Here is a 12,258-nt window from a genome sequence, read left to right as displayed (position 1 = left end):
CATCCTAGGACGACAAAAGGGCACGCGACATTTTCAAGGAAGGCCCTCATACATTTTAATAGTAGCCTTTATAACTGCCATGGTACACAATCCGACCAAACTAAATCAGTTATAATAACACTGTAAGGGCTTACTCGTAGTGTATTTGACTATGAATTGATGCTGCTATCGTTTACCCACCATCTCGCTTTTGTGTTCGAGATTAAATTTATAAATTATATCTAACAGTCCAGGCTTTTGTTGAGACGACTGAGGTCCTTTTACTAACCCGTTTCTTGATGCGTCTTCCCCCTTCATAATCTATCTTTCCTCTCAATGAAAACACGGTTACTTTGCATATCTGACAGTACATTTTCACCCTTACTTGGGTGTGAATGGGATGCTTTTGATTTTACATCTGTCCTGGAGGGGAGGTCCAGACAGTCGGAGGAGGTATAGGCAGGTGATAAGTCGGAATAATAAAAGCTAAACAATGATGACATGACAGCTGCCTGCATGTCTGTGCAGCTCCAGACACCTCAGGGAAACGTTAGCCGGCTTTAGCGAGCTTTGTGGCCGAAAGGGTCGGAGGAAGATCGACGAGTTGAAACTGTGACCCCGTTACGTTGGGGCTAAAAGCGGGCACCATTTCCGGACTCGTGACATCGGCTATAGTGGAGCGGGACGTCGGCCTGAGGGGCAGCGGGAGCGGAGCGGTATCGGTTTCCATACCCGGACTGGTCGAGGACAGCATGGCTGCGGGGAAAGGAGCTGGGAAGCCCGCCTCGCTGTTGCAGAACGAGCGGATACGGTTCATCGTCTGTTTCTTCGGAGTCTTCGTTTGTTATTTCTACTACGGCATATTGCAAGAGACTATGTAAGTAACCTACACAGGTGCAGATACAGGTGCTGTTCTTGTGGAGCTCGTGTGGAGAGAACCTATCACCAAACTCTATTCAAAAATGTGTTATTTGCTTATCGGTGTATATAGGCTACGTCGTAAAACACGATTTAAGACCTTTCCGAATTGATAGGAGCTACTCTTCAATTCGGCATACAGACGATCCACCAAGCAGCACTCATTTAAATATAGTTTCAATTTTTAAAACTCGTTCGCCTGTGATTCCCACATTTGTCTTCCACGGTAGCGAGCAATGCGAATCAATTTGAGTTGAGATTTTATTGAAATAAGTGCTGCTTGGTGGAGCATATGTATGTCGAATTTACAGGTGGCCCCTAACGATTCCTTAAAGATGTTATGTCATGTTCCACCAGGTATTTAGCTATGCTAATAAAAAGTAAACATTAAATTGCCATATTTTTGAATGGAGTTTGGCCTGACATTATGTACATACAAGAGAACAGAATGTATCGGGCCTAGGTCGTCTCTATTTCCACTTCAATGGTGTCATGTCCCTATCACTCATAAACTGATTAAAGCCCTTGCCATCCCACCACAGCTAACATTATCTTATCCTTTAATGACTTAACATTTCAAACTTTGATATGCATCTGTAAACAAATAAGTAACAATGCTCATTCATGGTTCTCTAGTGAGGGTGAATAAAGTAGGTGCAGCTGAGCCTCAATTGCATATCACATACAGAGTCATGACACACATGGTATGTTGTTGCCTAAGTCACTAGAGGGAGAGAGATCATATCTGGTTTCAAAAGGATGACTCGAAACTGGTGGCTCATCCAGGCCCACTTCCTCATAAAGTTGAATGATTTTCTTTCATTTCATATGGTACAACATTGAAGCCACTGTCTCTTATGTGTTTTGAACTCCTTGATTACAACTGTCTGTTGTCACCAACAAGCAAGGGTGCTGCTAGAAATTCTGTGTCCCCCTGCAAGATACCCCACTGGGCCCCCCACCCTGTCACATGTAACTTAGTACAGTGTCGCCTCTCCTTTCTGAAGGGCCTTTTCCAGCTTGGGGTCTCATGAAAGTACCCCCCCCCCCCTTGTCAGCGTCTGTGTTGTACTGCACTCAACACTCTGCTGTTTCTCTGATTTCTCCAGCACTCGAGGCGAATATGGTCAGGGGGAAAAGAAGGAGACGTTTCGATTCGCCCAGACGCTGGTCTTCATCCAGTGCATCATCAATGCTGTGTTTGCTCAGATCTGTAAGTAAATGGTGTAAAGAATAGGCACATCTGAAAAAAAATCATTATGAACTGGAGGGGCTGCACCCTAACTACATTTTTGAGATTGGGGTGCAGCCAGATAACATCTTAGAAAAGTTATGAAATCATTTTTTCTACACCAATCTTTTAAATTTGCATTGGACAACTTATTTGGGACTACATGTAAATCCTATAATCAATTCTTATAGTAAGATTCTACCTTAAGTTACCTAAAAAGCTGTTTAAAGTTTGCAATTATATCTCCTTTTTCTTTCCCAATTTCTCCCCTTCACCATCAGTGATCCAGTTTTTTGAGGGCTCCAGACCGGATCACACCAAGAGCTGGCTCTATGGCTTGTGTTCCCTCTCTTACCTCGGAGCCATGGTGTCCAGTAACTCTGCCCTCCAGTATGTGAACTACCCCACACAGGCGAGTCTGTTCTTTTTAGATATGTAAAGTTAGTTGGTTAACATGAATCCTCTGGACGGTGTATCCTCATTCCTTGAAGAGTGTTGGTGTTATCGTATCCTAAAACAGTCTCTTTCTTGTGATAGGTGTTGGGGAAGTCCTGCAAGCCCATACCAGGTATATTTGATTACTCTTATCAGCTTTCTGCTCTCTGCCCTGCAAACCACCCACAGAACATGTCTGAATGATAGAAGGAATATTAGCTGCAGTTACCATGACCTCTCTTAAGAGGCTAGTTGATAACATATCTACTGGAAATGACAAGCATTTCATAAAGAATAGAATAGAGTAGAATACAACTTTATTGTCCCGCCAAGGCAGGGAAATTGTTTTTGGTCTCGCCAATTAAAACACAACATCACATCAGTAAAACAAATTACATCACATCAATGAAAACAAATCGCATCACATCAATAAAACAAAAACATCACATCAGTGAGAGAAGGAGATGATATGAGATATGAGATCGAATCCCTTAAAGTGTTGATTTATGCTAAAAAAAAAACTAAAAAAACGTAAAGATGCACTCAATCTGTTCGTAACGTTCAAATCACTATAAGGTGAAGTCAAATACTTCTCATTCTTTGGGACTATTCAATACTACTAATCACTGGAGCACTAGAAGAGCACTGAAGACTAGGGATATGGTGGCTCTCAGTGAAAAGATTTGAGAGGGGATTCATTTACATTTACTGTTATCATATTTTAACACTTGGCCTTTCAGCTATGCCCTCTCAGCTATGCCCTGCCAGGCCTTACACACTAATATACATCATATTTACCAAGTCAAATTACCTGCGCACCCATTGTACTTGGCAAATAAAAGAGATTCTGATATCATACCATTATTTATAAACTGACCAGTAAGGAACTCCCTTACAAACCTGTAGCTTTCCATATGGAGAGCATACGTGGCAGGTCTCATGCTACAGTATCAGTATGTTCTGTTTGCACATGAAGGTTACTTCTTGCCCCACACGGATTGGTTATCTCGTTACACACACACACACACACACACACACACACACACACTTTCACCATCCATATGTTCCACTCTCAAGGGTGATGGCCTGACGTGTTATCTATGGTGAACTGAGCCCAAAACACAGCGATGACCCTATGCTATACATCGTATTGTTGTGTTGTTGCAGTGATGATCCTCGGTGTGACAATACTGAGGAAGAAATACCCGCTGGCTAAATACCTGTGTGTGCTGTTGATTGTGAGCGGTGTGGCTCTGTTCCTCTACAAACCCAACAAGAGCTCGGCCACCGCAGAAGACCACGTTTTTGGGTTCGGGGAGATTCTGTTGGTGAGTGCAGATGAAATCACTCATAATTACTGTGACATACCCATGACATTTGTTTCAAGGATTGTTGGTGTAACACTCTCTCTCTCCCTGCATCGTAGCTGCTCTCTCTGACGATGGACGGTTTGACCGGTGTGGCCCAGGACCACATGAGGGCTCGCTTCCAGACGAGCGCCTACCACATGATGCTGAACATCAACATGTGGTCCACCCTGGTGCTGGGACTAGGTGAGTCAACTGTGATCCCTACCAAACACGGAGAAAGTCACAACTTGATAGCGCTCTCACTCATAACCAGATATGGAGCTATTCTGCTACTGTCGTTTATGTTTACATGCCCACCAATGCCCCTTTATTATATGGGATACTTGAGTATTATTCTTTCGCACATATAGACATCATGTCCCATTTACAGCATGGTATCTGCGGGTCCTTGAAAAGTCTGAAAAAGTCTTACATCTTCTGAACTGAAGGCTTAAAAAGGAATAATGCATCTTAAATCCAGTTAGTAGAGGTCTTATTTTTTCACTATGCAATGACTGATTTCTTTGAGCTGCATGTTCCCTTTTAAATGAACACAGAGCAGGGTTAGTAAGACAATATACAAAACATATTAACAATTAATTTGCTGTTGCTCTTTTTCCATACTGCCCATTTATAGTTTCAGAACTTTCATGAGCTGTGTTAAATAGGAAATAGTCTGGTTTTGCCAGATTTATTTCTTCATTTAGGTTTTTAAATTGGTGTTAAATTTGATTCCAGGCAGCATTAAAAAGTATAAAATTAGGCTTTCGGAAACCTTTAGATAACCTGTACAGCAATGCTTTTTGTCATTATAATAAACCTACATTAGATACCTTGGATATAATATTAACCAGGATACTAAGATATGTTCACACCTCCACTCATTCACAATTCCACGAAGGTATGGTTTTTCCACAAATTGTTTTCATCTAACTGTTGTTACTGTATTTCACCACTTGGTAGTGCTCTATGCCCACACTTTGAAACCAAATCTAATTTTCTCAGCAAATTTGAGTCAACAACAACACCGCTACACTAGGAAAGAGAATATGACAATGTGGCCAAAGGAAAAGGGATTAGAGAAAAAGAGATTATCAGAATGGAATAAATTATGGGTGCTTTGTTTTTTTCTCCCGTGTTGTCAGATTTACATTAATTCCTGTTGATGCTTTCTTCCCGTCTGCTCTCAGCTGTTTTGTGGACCGGGGAGGTTTGGGAGTTCCTGAGTTTTACTGAGCGTCACCCCAGCATCTTCTACAATATTCTTCTGTTTGGACTCACCAGTGCTTTGGGCCAGGTGGGTGGATGGATGGATGGAAGGGTTGGTATGGTGGGTGTAGCTGTATGACAGGAGGGGTAAAGTTTTATTGTGAGAAGGATACTTTGAGAAATGTCTTGGGGAGAATGCTATGACAAGACTACCTTCCTGGCAGTGGGTATCCATGATTACAATCCTTTATTTATTTATTTTTTATCCTCTGCCAGACCTTCATCTTCATGACGGTGGTGTACTTCGGGCCGCTGACCTGCTCCATCGTCACCACCACTAGGAAGTTCTTCACCATCCTCGGCTCTGTTATTCTGTTTGGCAACGTTATAAGTACCATGCAGTGGTTTGGAACCGTCCTGGTGTTCCTTGGTGAGAATTAATACTGACTTAAACTCTTTCTTTCTGGTTTTAATGTCACTGTTTCAGTTTGTCCCTCTATCTTTTTCTCTCCATCTTTTGCTCCTGGACATGTAGAATTTTCTTATTAATATATCACTGTGAAATTAGTCCTGATGACAGATTATATTGATTATAATGCTAGCAAAAAATATGGTTGAAGCCATCCCATGTGTGGTCCTAGACAGCTATCTGTTTGGTTCTTTATGTGGTCCAATTCGGGAATACTGTCCCTTGAAATTGGCTTAATTTCCCTTGAAAACCTTTTGGTTGACTGGAAAGTTCTGCGTCCATATGGGCATATCTCAATAAATCGTTACAGTGACATATTTGGAGAATTTGGAGATTAATCGCACTGTGTTTTCTCGTTTAAGGTCTCGGATTGGATGCCAAATTCGGCAAGACCCCCAAGAAGACGACGCACTAAAACATCTGGAATACGCGATAGGCAGAAAAATAGCAGGCCAAATGGACAGAACTCTATAGCCAGTATCTTATTTTCTTAAGACATCTTGTACAGGCGTCTGTGCCTATGATTTGTCCGAGTACAGTTTTATTTTTAACTTAACTGTGTTGAAAAGAGAAGCCCTGTAGTTTCCACTCTGACTTGTGTTGTGTACTTTTGATATGTTGGAAAGACATCTTCTACTTGGGATCAAGGCCTGACTGAAGGGTCAGGAGGCATTAACATCTACTTTGACCACAAGATATCATGCTTTTGTTGGAGGATTTGGGACTGGATGAAAGAAACGGGTTGAGAAAAAAAATCTAAGCTAAATCCTTATTGTTTTTGAAGCCAGCACTTTTTTTGGATGGACGTTGAACCAAACAAGGCCTAAGAAATACATTTCCAGCATTTAACTCATGAACTTATCACCAAGGAATGCCTGGTTTACAAAACATGTGCAAGTTTTACATCGACACAAAACCAGCTACAGAAAATGTAAAGGAGTTGACACTAAATTGTCAATTGCTAGAAAATGTATAATTATCACGTATGTAGTTTATTTCTTGGCAATCAATGAGCCAAGTGTCATGTCATTTATAAAATATAAACGGTTGTCTGTAGCCAGTTGTGTTATGTCCAATCTTACTATTGAATTGTTTTTACTTTTTTTTTTTTTCTACAAGTGGAAAATGGCTCGCCATAAAAGGGAAATTGTGATATTTCAGACCAACCTGCACAACTGTTGTTGGTGATTTTCTTTTTTCTTTTCCCCATTACACACACAGCTCATTCATATCATTGATTATAAAAACAGATAGTTGCAGTCCCCATCTCTGAATCGATGGCTGCATCACGTTCAAAGCTGCTGTAAAATGACCAGTGATTCAATATTAATGACCAGTGGAAATCATCATCAATAGCCTAGGATTAAAAGTCTCTGCCCACGCAAACACCTTTTTTTTTTAAGCTAGCCTACTGTTCACTGTATTGATTTTTTATTGAAAAATTCTTTAACATTCGCATTCCTTTTTATTACAATAGTGTATTACCACCATTTTGTGTTACTCCGATCTTGACAACAAGGCCTCCAAACTTTTTTTTTTTAATTGATAATTGACAAACTATTAACAGAACACCCCAGCAATTTATAATATAGATCATTCTGTGTTTGCACTGAATGATCTATGATTTTTTTTTTTCTAATCAAAGTAATATTTACATAGCCTCCTTAAACATTTGTTTTAACCAGGATTCATAAAAATATTTACAGTAAGAACCTTCTGATAGTGGGAGTGTATTTCAGTACTATTTATGAAGGTAACATTTACCCAAATAGCACAATAATTTCAGAGTAGGCTACCAACCGAAAGAAAACAAAGCATTTTCTGAAATATAAATTAGTTTGTCGAGGCACGTGAAAATCATCAAAGACGATCAGTCAAGAAAGAATTGAAGAGACAGCAGTTAGAAAACAGGTGGCATGTTCACACACAGGCACTGCGAGTCGTTTCCCTCAGATGAAGCACAACAGCGACACCTGCTGTCATGTTGACAGTTAACCAGCTCACACCTGTGAGTAAACACAGCGAGTAAACTCTATTTCTGGCATCTCGGCCAGTAGGATCAGTGGTTTAAAGCGACATGTCATTCATTAGTTGGCAATATAGGCAAAACATTAATATGAAAGATGCGTAAAATTGTATTTCTGGAAAGAGGAGTAAAGCAACATGAGATAGAGTTAGTGATACAGATTATAATATGGTTAATAGGATTAAAACAGCCTTTTGGATTGTAGAGCATAAACGATTAATGAAATAAAGATCAACAGTCATAACGATTGGTAGCCTATTGATTACCAAAATACGTTTTGGAAATTAGAAATTGTGGCATCTCGTTAGCAACCACAACGGCATATGCCAGAAGAAAATGCAGTAAGGAAATAAAAATTTACACTGCAGAGCAGCAAACTGATGAAATAGTGCAAAATTATTTGCAAAATTATTATTTGTCAAATACGGTATGACATAAACGTACTCATAATAATTTATAAGAGTGTGTTTTGAAATACTGACAGTCAGGCAGTAAATCAAGCACCTAACTTGTGTTTTCCTCGGCCTTTCCTCCGCCTGTTTCCGCAGATTAACCTGCGCTCTGCTGGCAAGACTGCTCTAAATCCGGTTATTTCTGTACAGTTTGGGAGAAGTAAACCCTACAGACGCCAGAATGCTAAGTACAGTCAGCAAACAACTCAGAAACCACCCAGCAGTAAGTACAATCTTATTACATTTGAGAAACACTCGCGTTAGCAGGCCAAATCTGAATTGGCAAAATCTGTGGATTTTTGGGGCTAACGTAGCTAAACTAGTTAGCGTGGCTAGCTTTAGCAAGCTAGCGTTAATGTCACGTTAACCGTGACTTCAAAATAACCTGCTACATGTATGTGGATGGCTCATTGTTAGTTTTATTAGTTGATATTTATCGACTAATACGTATTTTCAATGTTGTCACTTTTGCCGAGACTTATGGCAGATGATGCCTCGGAGTCAAACCAGGTCAAGCCTTCACTGACGTTAGCAGCTCGTTAGCCGGGAAGGGGCCTGCTGTAGTAAACAGCAACTACTGGTTAGCAACTTAGCTGGCTAGGAGACGTTAGCATTGCGAGCTAACTGTTCCCGTTACCCTCTTAAACAGAAATTTCTGAGTCACAGTTATGTTATTTCTGTAGATCTGGTGTTTTTTGACTTGTGTAACCAACGCCATATATGTAGACGGTTATGTTAGACAGCAAGTTGGCTCAGAAAGGCCCATTTCGTCACATTATGGCTATCTGTGATCCTCAAGGACAAGACGGGTACAGTGAGGACACAGTGTATTGGCACACTGTTAAAATCACCCACGTTACCCTTTTTATTTTTTTAGAGAACACCAAGTTACCAAGCTATTTTATTTACGTGCTTTAGCGAGTTGTGCAGTACACTGTTTGCAATACGCACTACCTTTCAATGTTTATGTGATTGTAATGTTCTCACTACTACTTTACTTTTTACTGTTAGTTTTGCCTTAGCTGTCACTGTCCCTCATTAATTGCTAACCCTAATAAGGCTTCTTACCCATCCTGTCTGTTGCCCACAGTTGATCCCCCTGTTCATCTTCATCGGTGGAGGGGCTGCCATGTCCATGATGTACCTCGCTCGTCTGGGCCTGAGAAACCCTGATGTCTGGTAAGGACTTCAGTGATGTCTCAGGAACTGGAAGTCTTCCTTGTGTCATCTACATGCTTCTACCTTTACCTACCCCTCTTTTTTAAAGTGGGTGTGGGGGGTATATATGTCTCTATATGTGATAGGATTTGGAGGCAAGAAAGGATGCAAGGAAGCAGACATTACATTACATGCACAATGTTGTGATGATCTCAGTAAATCAGTGATTACACTCCTATGTTCACTTGTAAGCTCCTCCAAATGACAGTTACTGGTGTAGTATCTTGTCAATATACATTACAAACTGTACCTTTTGTCCCCTCTCTACAGCTGGGACCGCAAGAACAACCCAGAGCCCTGGAACAAGATGGCCCCAACTGATCAGTACAAGGTGTGGCTCAGTCACTTCTCAGTCGTAACATAATCATCATATTTTGCCAAATTCTGACTGTACCATGCTCTGCTCTGAAGAGTTTAGGTAGTCGGGCACATTCAGGGATTATGTAGTATGGACTTGTGCCAGACATGTTGCTGAGCTCTTGAGTAATCCCTGGATTGAATGAATCAAACTACATAATCTGGTTAACATTAACCTGCGGTAACAAATCTGATCAAGCAATTAACTGCTTAGGCTCCTCAGAAATAAGAGTAGGAGTTTCCAGGGAGCTCCAGATATATCAGTTTGGAGTAAACAGCCACAAATCGGTTACCAGACAAAATTTACAAAGGAGTTTTTTTAAGAACATAATTTGATAGAACACCTTTGGGATTGCATTAGTGCTTTGACATGTATTAAATTCTGTAACATGGGGTGGGGGGGTGGGGGGGGGTTACACATTATGCTGTGCCACGCACCCTAAAACACCATTTATCTGCTATATCTATCTTCCTAAGTGTGTAGTAATGGGTCCTGAAATGTCTGAGCTTAAAGTTGTTTTATGTATTTTCACAGTTCTACGCAGTTAACATGGACTACAGCAAGCTGAAGAAGAATGGCCCTGACTTCTAAGATCCAAACTGCTCGACCAAAGGCTTGAAAATATCAGCTGATCCGCACAGCACCACATGAACTTCCTCCCTAAAACCCAATGGATGCAAAGAGGCTAACACCGCACAATGTTTCCTATCTGTTTGAGTTTTCCAACTCGCATCCCATCGACTCGTTCAAACCGCGTCCCTTTTTTCCTCATTGTTGATGGTTGTCAATAAAGTGAAGGAGTCTTTTCTCCTCCATACAGAGAAAAGAATCGGTCTCATTTCTTGTAACTCAGTAGTTGTGGACATCTTCGTTTGTTTTTCCATGTCCTTGATCTCGGGTCATATTTTTGACTCATATTTTTTCACTGTCAAAGATATCCTATAAATACCTGTCTGCATTACCATGCAGACAACCTTCCACACATGTTCAGTTATGTCATGCTCTGCACTCTGCTCTAACTATAAGGGGTCGGCTCTCACCTCATGTCGCCTTCGTCCTGCCTTAACCCAGCTGTCACTGCGTTACATGGCACAGTATTCCTGGCTGCGGTCCAGAGACTTATCGGTATGGAAGAGGCATACTTGAGCCTGGTTACTTCACAACACTGAGCTCCCTCTGGTGGCAGCTGTGACAGTCCAGATGACTCGGTAATGCAGCCTTGCCAGTCTTTAGTCCAGTTTACAAGGCCTAACCATCTGCCCAGTGCTGTGCTGCAGCATTAGTCCCCAAGCTGTCAGGAGATGCTTTAGTTGCAGACTTAAAACGGGAAGAGCGAGAGTGAAAGACAACATTGCACTCTGTCTGCAAAGGTTGATTTATATTTGATGAATAAAGCAATAACTTGTTCATGTGTTCCACTGAGCAGTGGCAGCAGGACTCAGAGGGACGTGCAGAGGTGTTTCTCCTTATAGAATGCCATCGCTCTCCGCCAGATGAGTTTGTAAATGTCAACAGGTCATGCTGTTCATCTCTGCAGCTCGGAAAAATGCGACAAGGATGAGCAGCCAACGCAGTGCAGAAAATGTCAAGGAGACCTTCATATTTGAATAGAAACCCACGTCTGAAACTTCACCTACCCTCTCAGAGGCTGAGCTTTTCTCAGCCGAGTTAAAAGTTAACTTGTGGCACAGTGTGTAACGCAATGTTTCACTTTGGAACAACATTTACATTTTCCAGCACGTTCACCCTGGCTTGACTCTGAACACTCAGGCTTTTTAAGAATTCCAAATTACTGCTATTAGCTCAAATAACTTCTTGAAAATGACAAGAACACAAAAAACCCTGCGTTTCCCCATGTTCTTTCAGTTATTTTTTCAAGCAGGCCATGATTTTCATCTTAATGGAAGCGAAATGAAAGCGACACAGTGACACACTGTGTCACTGGGCAGCCAGTATTGGTGGCTGAATGTTGAGGAACCCTTCAGAGTTACAAAAACCAAACACTGAAGTAAATCATCACTTGGATGGTACTTTGAAATTAGGAAAAACAAATGTTTTTCAGAAGCGTTTTCTCATTTCATACTGCCACTCGAACTGTAGGAAACACATCTCATGACACTAGATCTGGATTTTATCAATCTATGTCATTGGTAGAGATTAAACACTATTTGAGTTTAGCATAGCAAAACAGTTCACACTTGGACTTTTTGGTATGCACATATCCAAAGTGAACAGATGTCAAATTACAGAGCTGTAGGGCAAGAGAAAAATTAACAAAAGCTGCACTTGATATAAATGAACAGTTAAATTGCATAAAGGTATCCATTTAGATTAGATCCATTTTGGAAGAAACTTATCTCAACTTTACCGTTTCATATCTTTACAATACAGAGGATCAAGTCTGTGAAAGTCATTTTGCAAACCAAGGAGTTTAGGTACTGTTACCTTTAAAAAAATAGATAACTTGACTTTTAACTTTAAATTTTGCATCATTAACCATATTGTAACTAGAGATATCGCTTTGATCTGAAGAATACAATCTAAAAGAATCCCAAGTAAGTAGCTAGTGATAGTAATGAATGTTCAAGGTCTAGACAAGAGCTATCACATAACA

At 40.7% G+C, this 12,258-nt stretch overlaps 2 protein-coding genes across 2 annotated transcripts; both read left to right on the top strand.

Annotated features, from left to right (window-relative positions):
• The first annotated feature begins 284 nt into the window (after positions 1 to 284).
• Positions 285 to 7,011, top strand: slc35b1 (solute carrier family 35 member B1). The gene is made up of 9 exons (XM_071909805.2): positions 285 to 856; positions 2,007 to 2,110; positions 2,410 to 2,540; positions 2,666 to 2,696; positions 3,731 to 3,891; positions 3,990 to 4,116; positions 5,103 to 5,209; positions 5,398 to 5,551; positions 5,953 to 7,011. Exons 1-9 carry the CDS (start codon positions 732 to 734, stop codon positions 6,003 to 6,005), a joined length of 993 nt encoding a protein of 330 aa, XP_071765906.1. The 5' UTR covers positions 285 to 731; the 3' UTR covers positions 6,006 to 7,011.
• A 1,136-nt stretch (positions 7,012 to 8,147) lies between these two features.
• Positions 8,148 to 10,467, top strand: ndufa4a (NDUFA4 mitochondrial complex associated a). Its single transcript, XM_071909806.2, has 4 exons — positions 8,148 to 8,291; positions 9,159 to 9,247; positions 9,557 to 9,617; positions 10,179 to 10,467. Exons 1-4 carry the CDS (start codon positions 8,250 to 8,252, stop codon positions 10,233 to 10,235), a joined length of 249 nt encoding a protein of 82 aa, XP_071765907.1. The 5' UTR covers positions 8,148 to 8,249; the 3' UTR covers positions 10,236 to 10,467.
• Positions 10,468 to 12,258: the final 1,791 nt, after the last annotated feature.

Source organism: Centroberyx gerrardi, chromosome 7 (genome assembly GCF_048128805.1).
Source record: "Centroberyx gerrardi isolate f3 chromosome 7, fCenGer3.hap1.cur.20231027, whole genome shotgun sequence".
NCBI classification, from domain to species: Eukaryota; Metazoa; Chordata; class Actinopteri; order Beryciformes; family Berycidae; genus Centroberyx; species Centroberyx gerrardi.
This window is presented reverse-complemented; position numbering and strand designations above follow the sequence as displayed.

Bases quoted from the DNA above. Each gene is read 5' to 3' on its own strand.
- slc35b1 (XM_071909805.2), top strand. From the start codon at position 732: ATGGCTGCGGGGAAAGGAGCTGGGAAGCCCGCCTCGCTGTTGCAGAAC. The intron at 2,541-2,665 runs GCGAGTCTGTTC...TTCTTGTGATAG, and splicing joins ATGTGAACTACCCCACACAG to GTGTTGGGGAAGTCCTGCAA. The intron at 2,697-3,730 runs GTATATTTGATT...GTGTTGTTGCAG, and splicing joins GTCCTGCAAGCCCATACCAG to TGATGATCCTCGGTGTGACA.
- ndufa4a (XM_071909806.2), top strand. From the start codon at position 8,250: ATGCTAAGTACAGTCAGCAAACAACTCAGAAACCACCCAGCA. The intron at 8,292-9,158 runs GTAAGTACAATC...TGTTGCCCACAG, and splicing joins AACTCAGAAACCACCCAGCA to TTGATCCCCCTGTTCATCTT. The intron at 9,248-9,556 runs GTAAGGACTTCA...CCCTCTCTACAG, and splicing joins CTGAGAAACCCTGATGTCTG to CTGGGACCGCAAGAACAACC.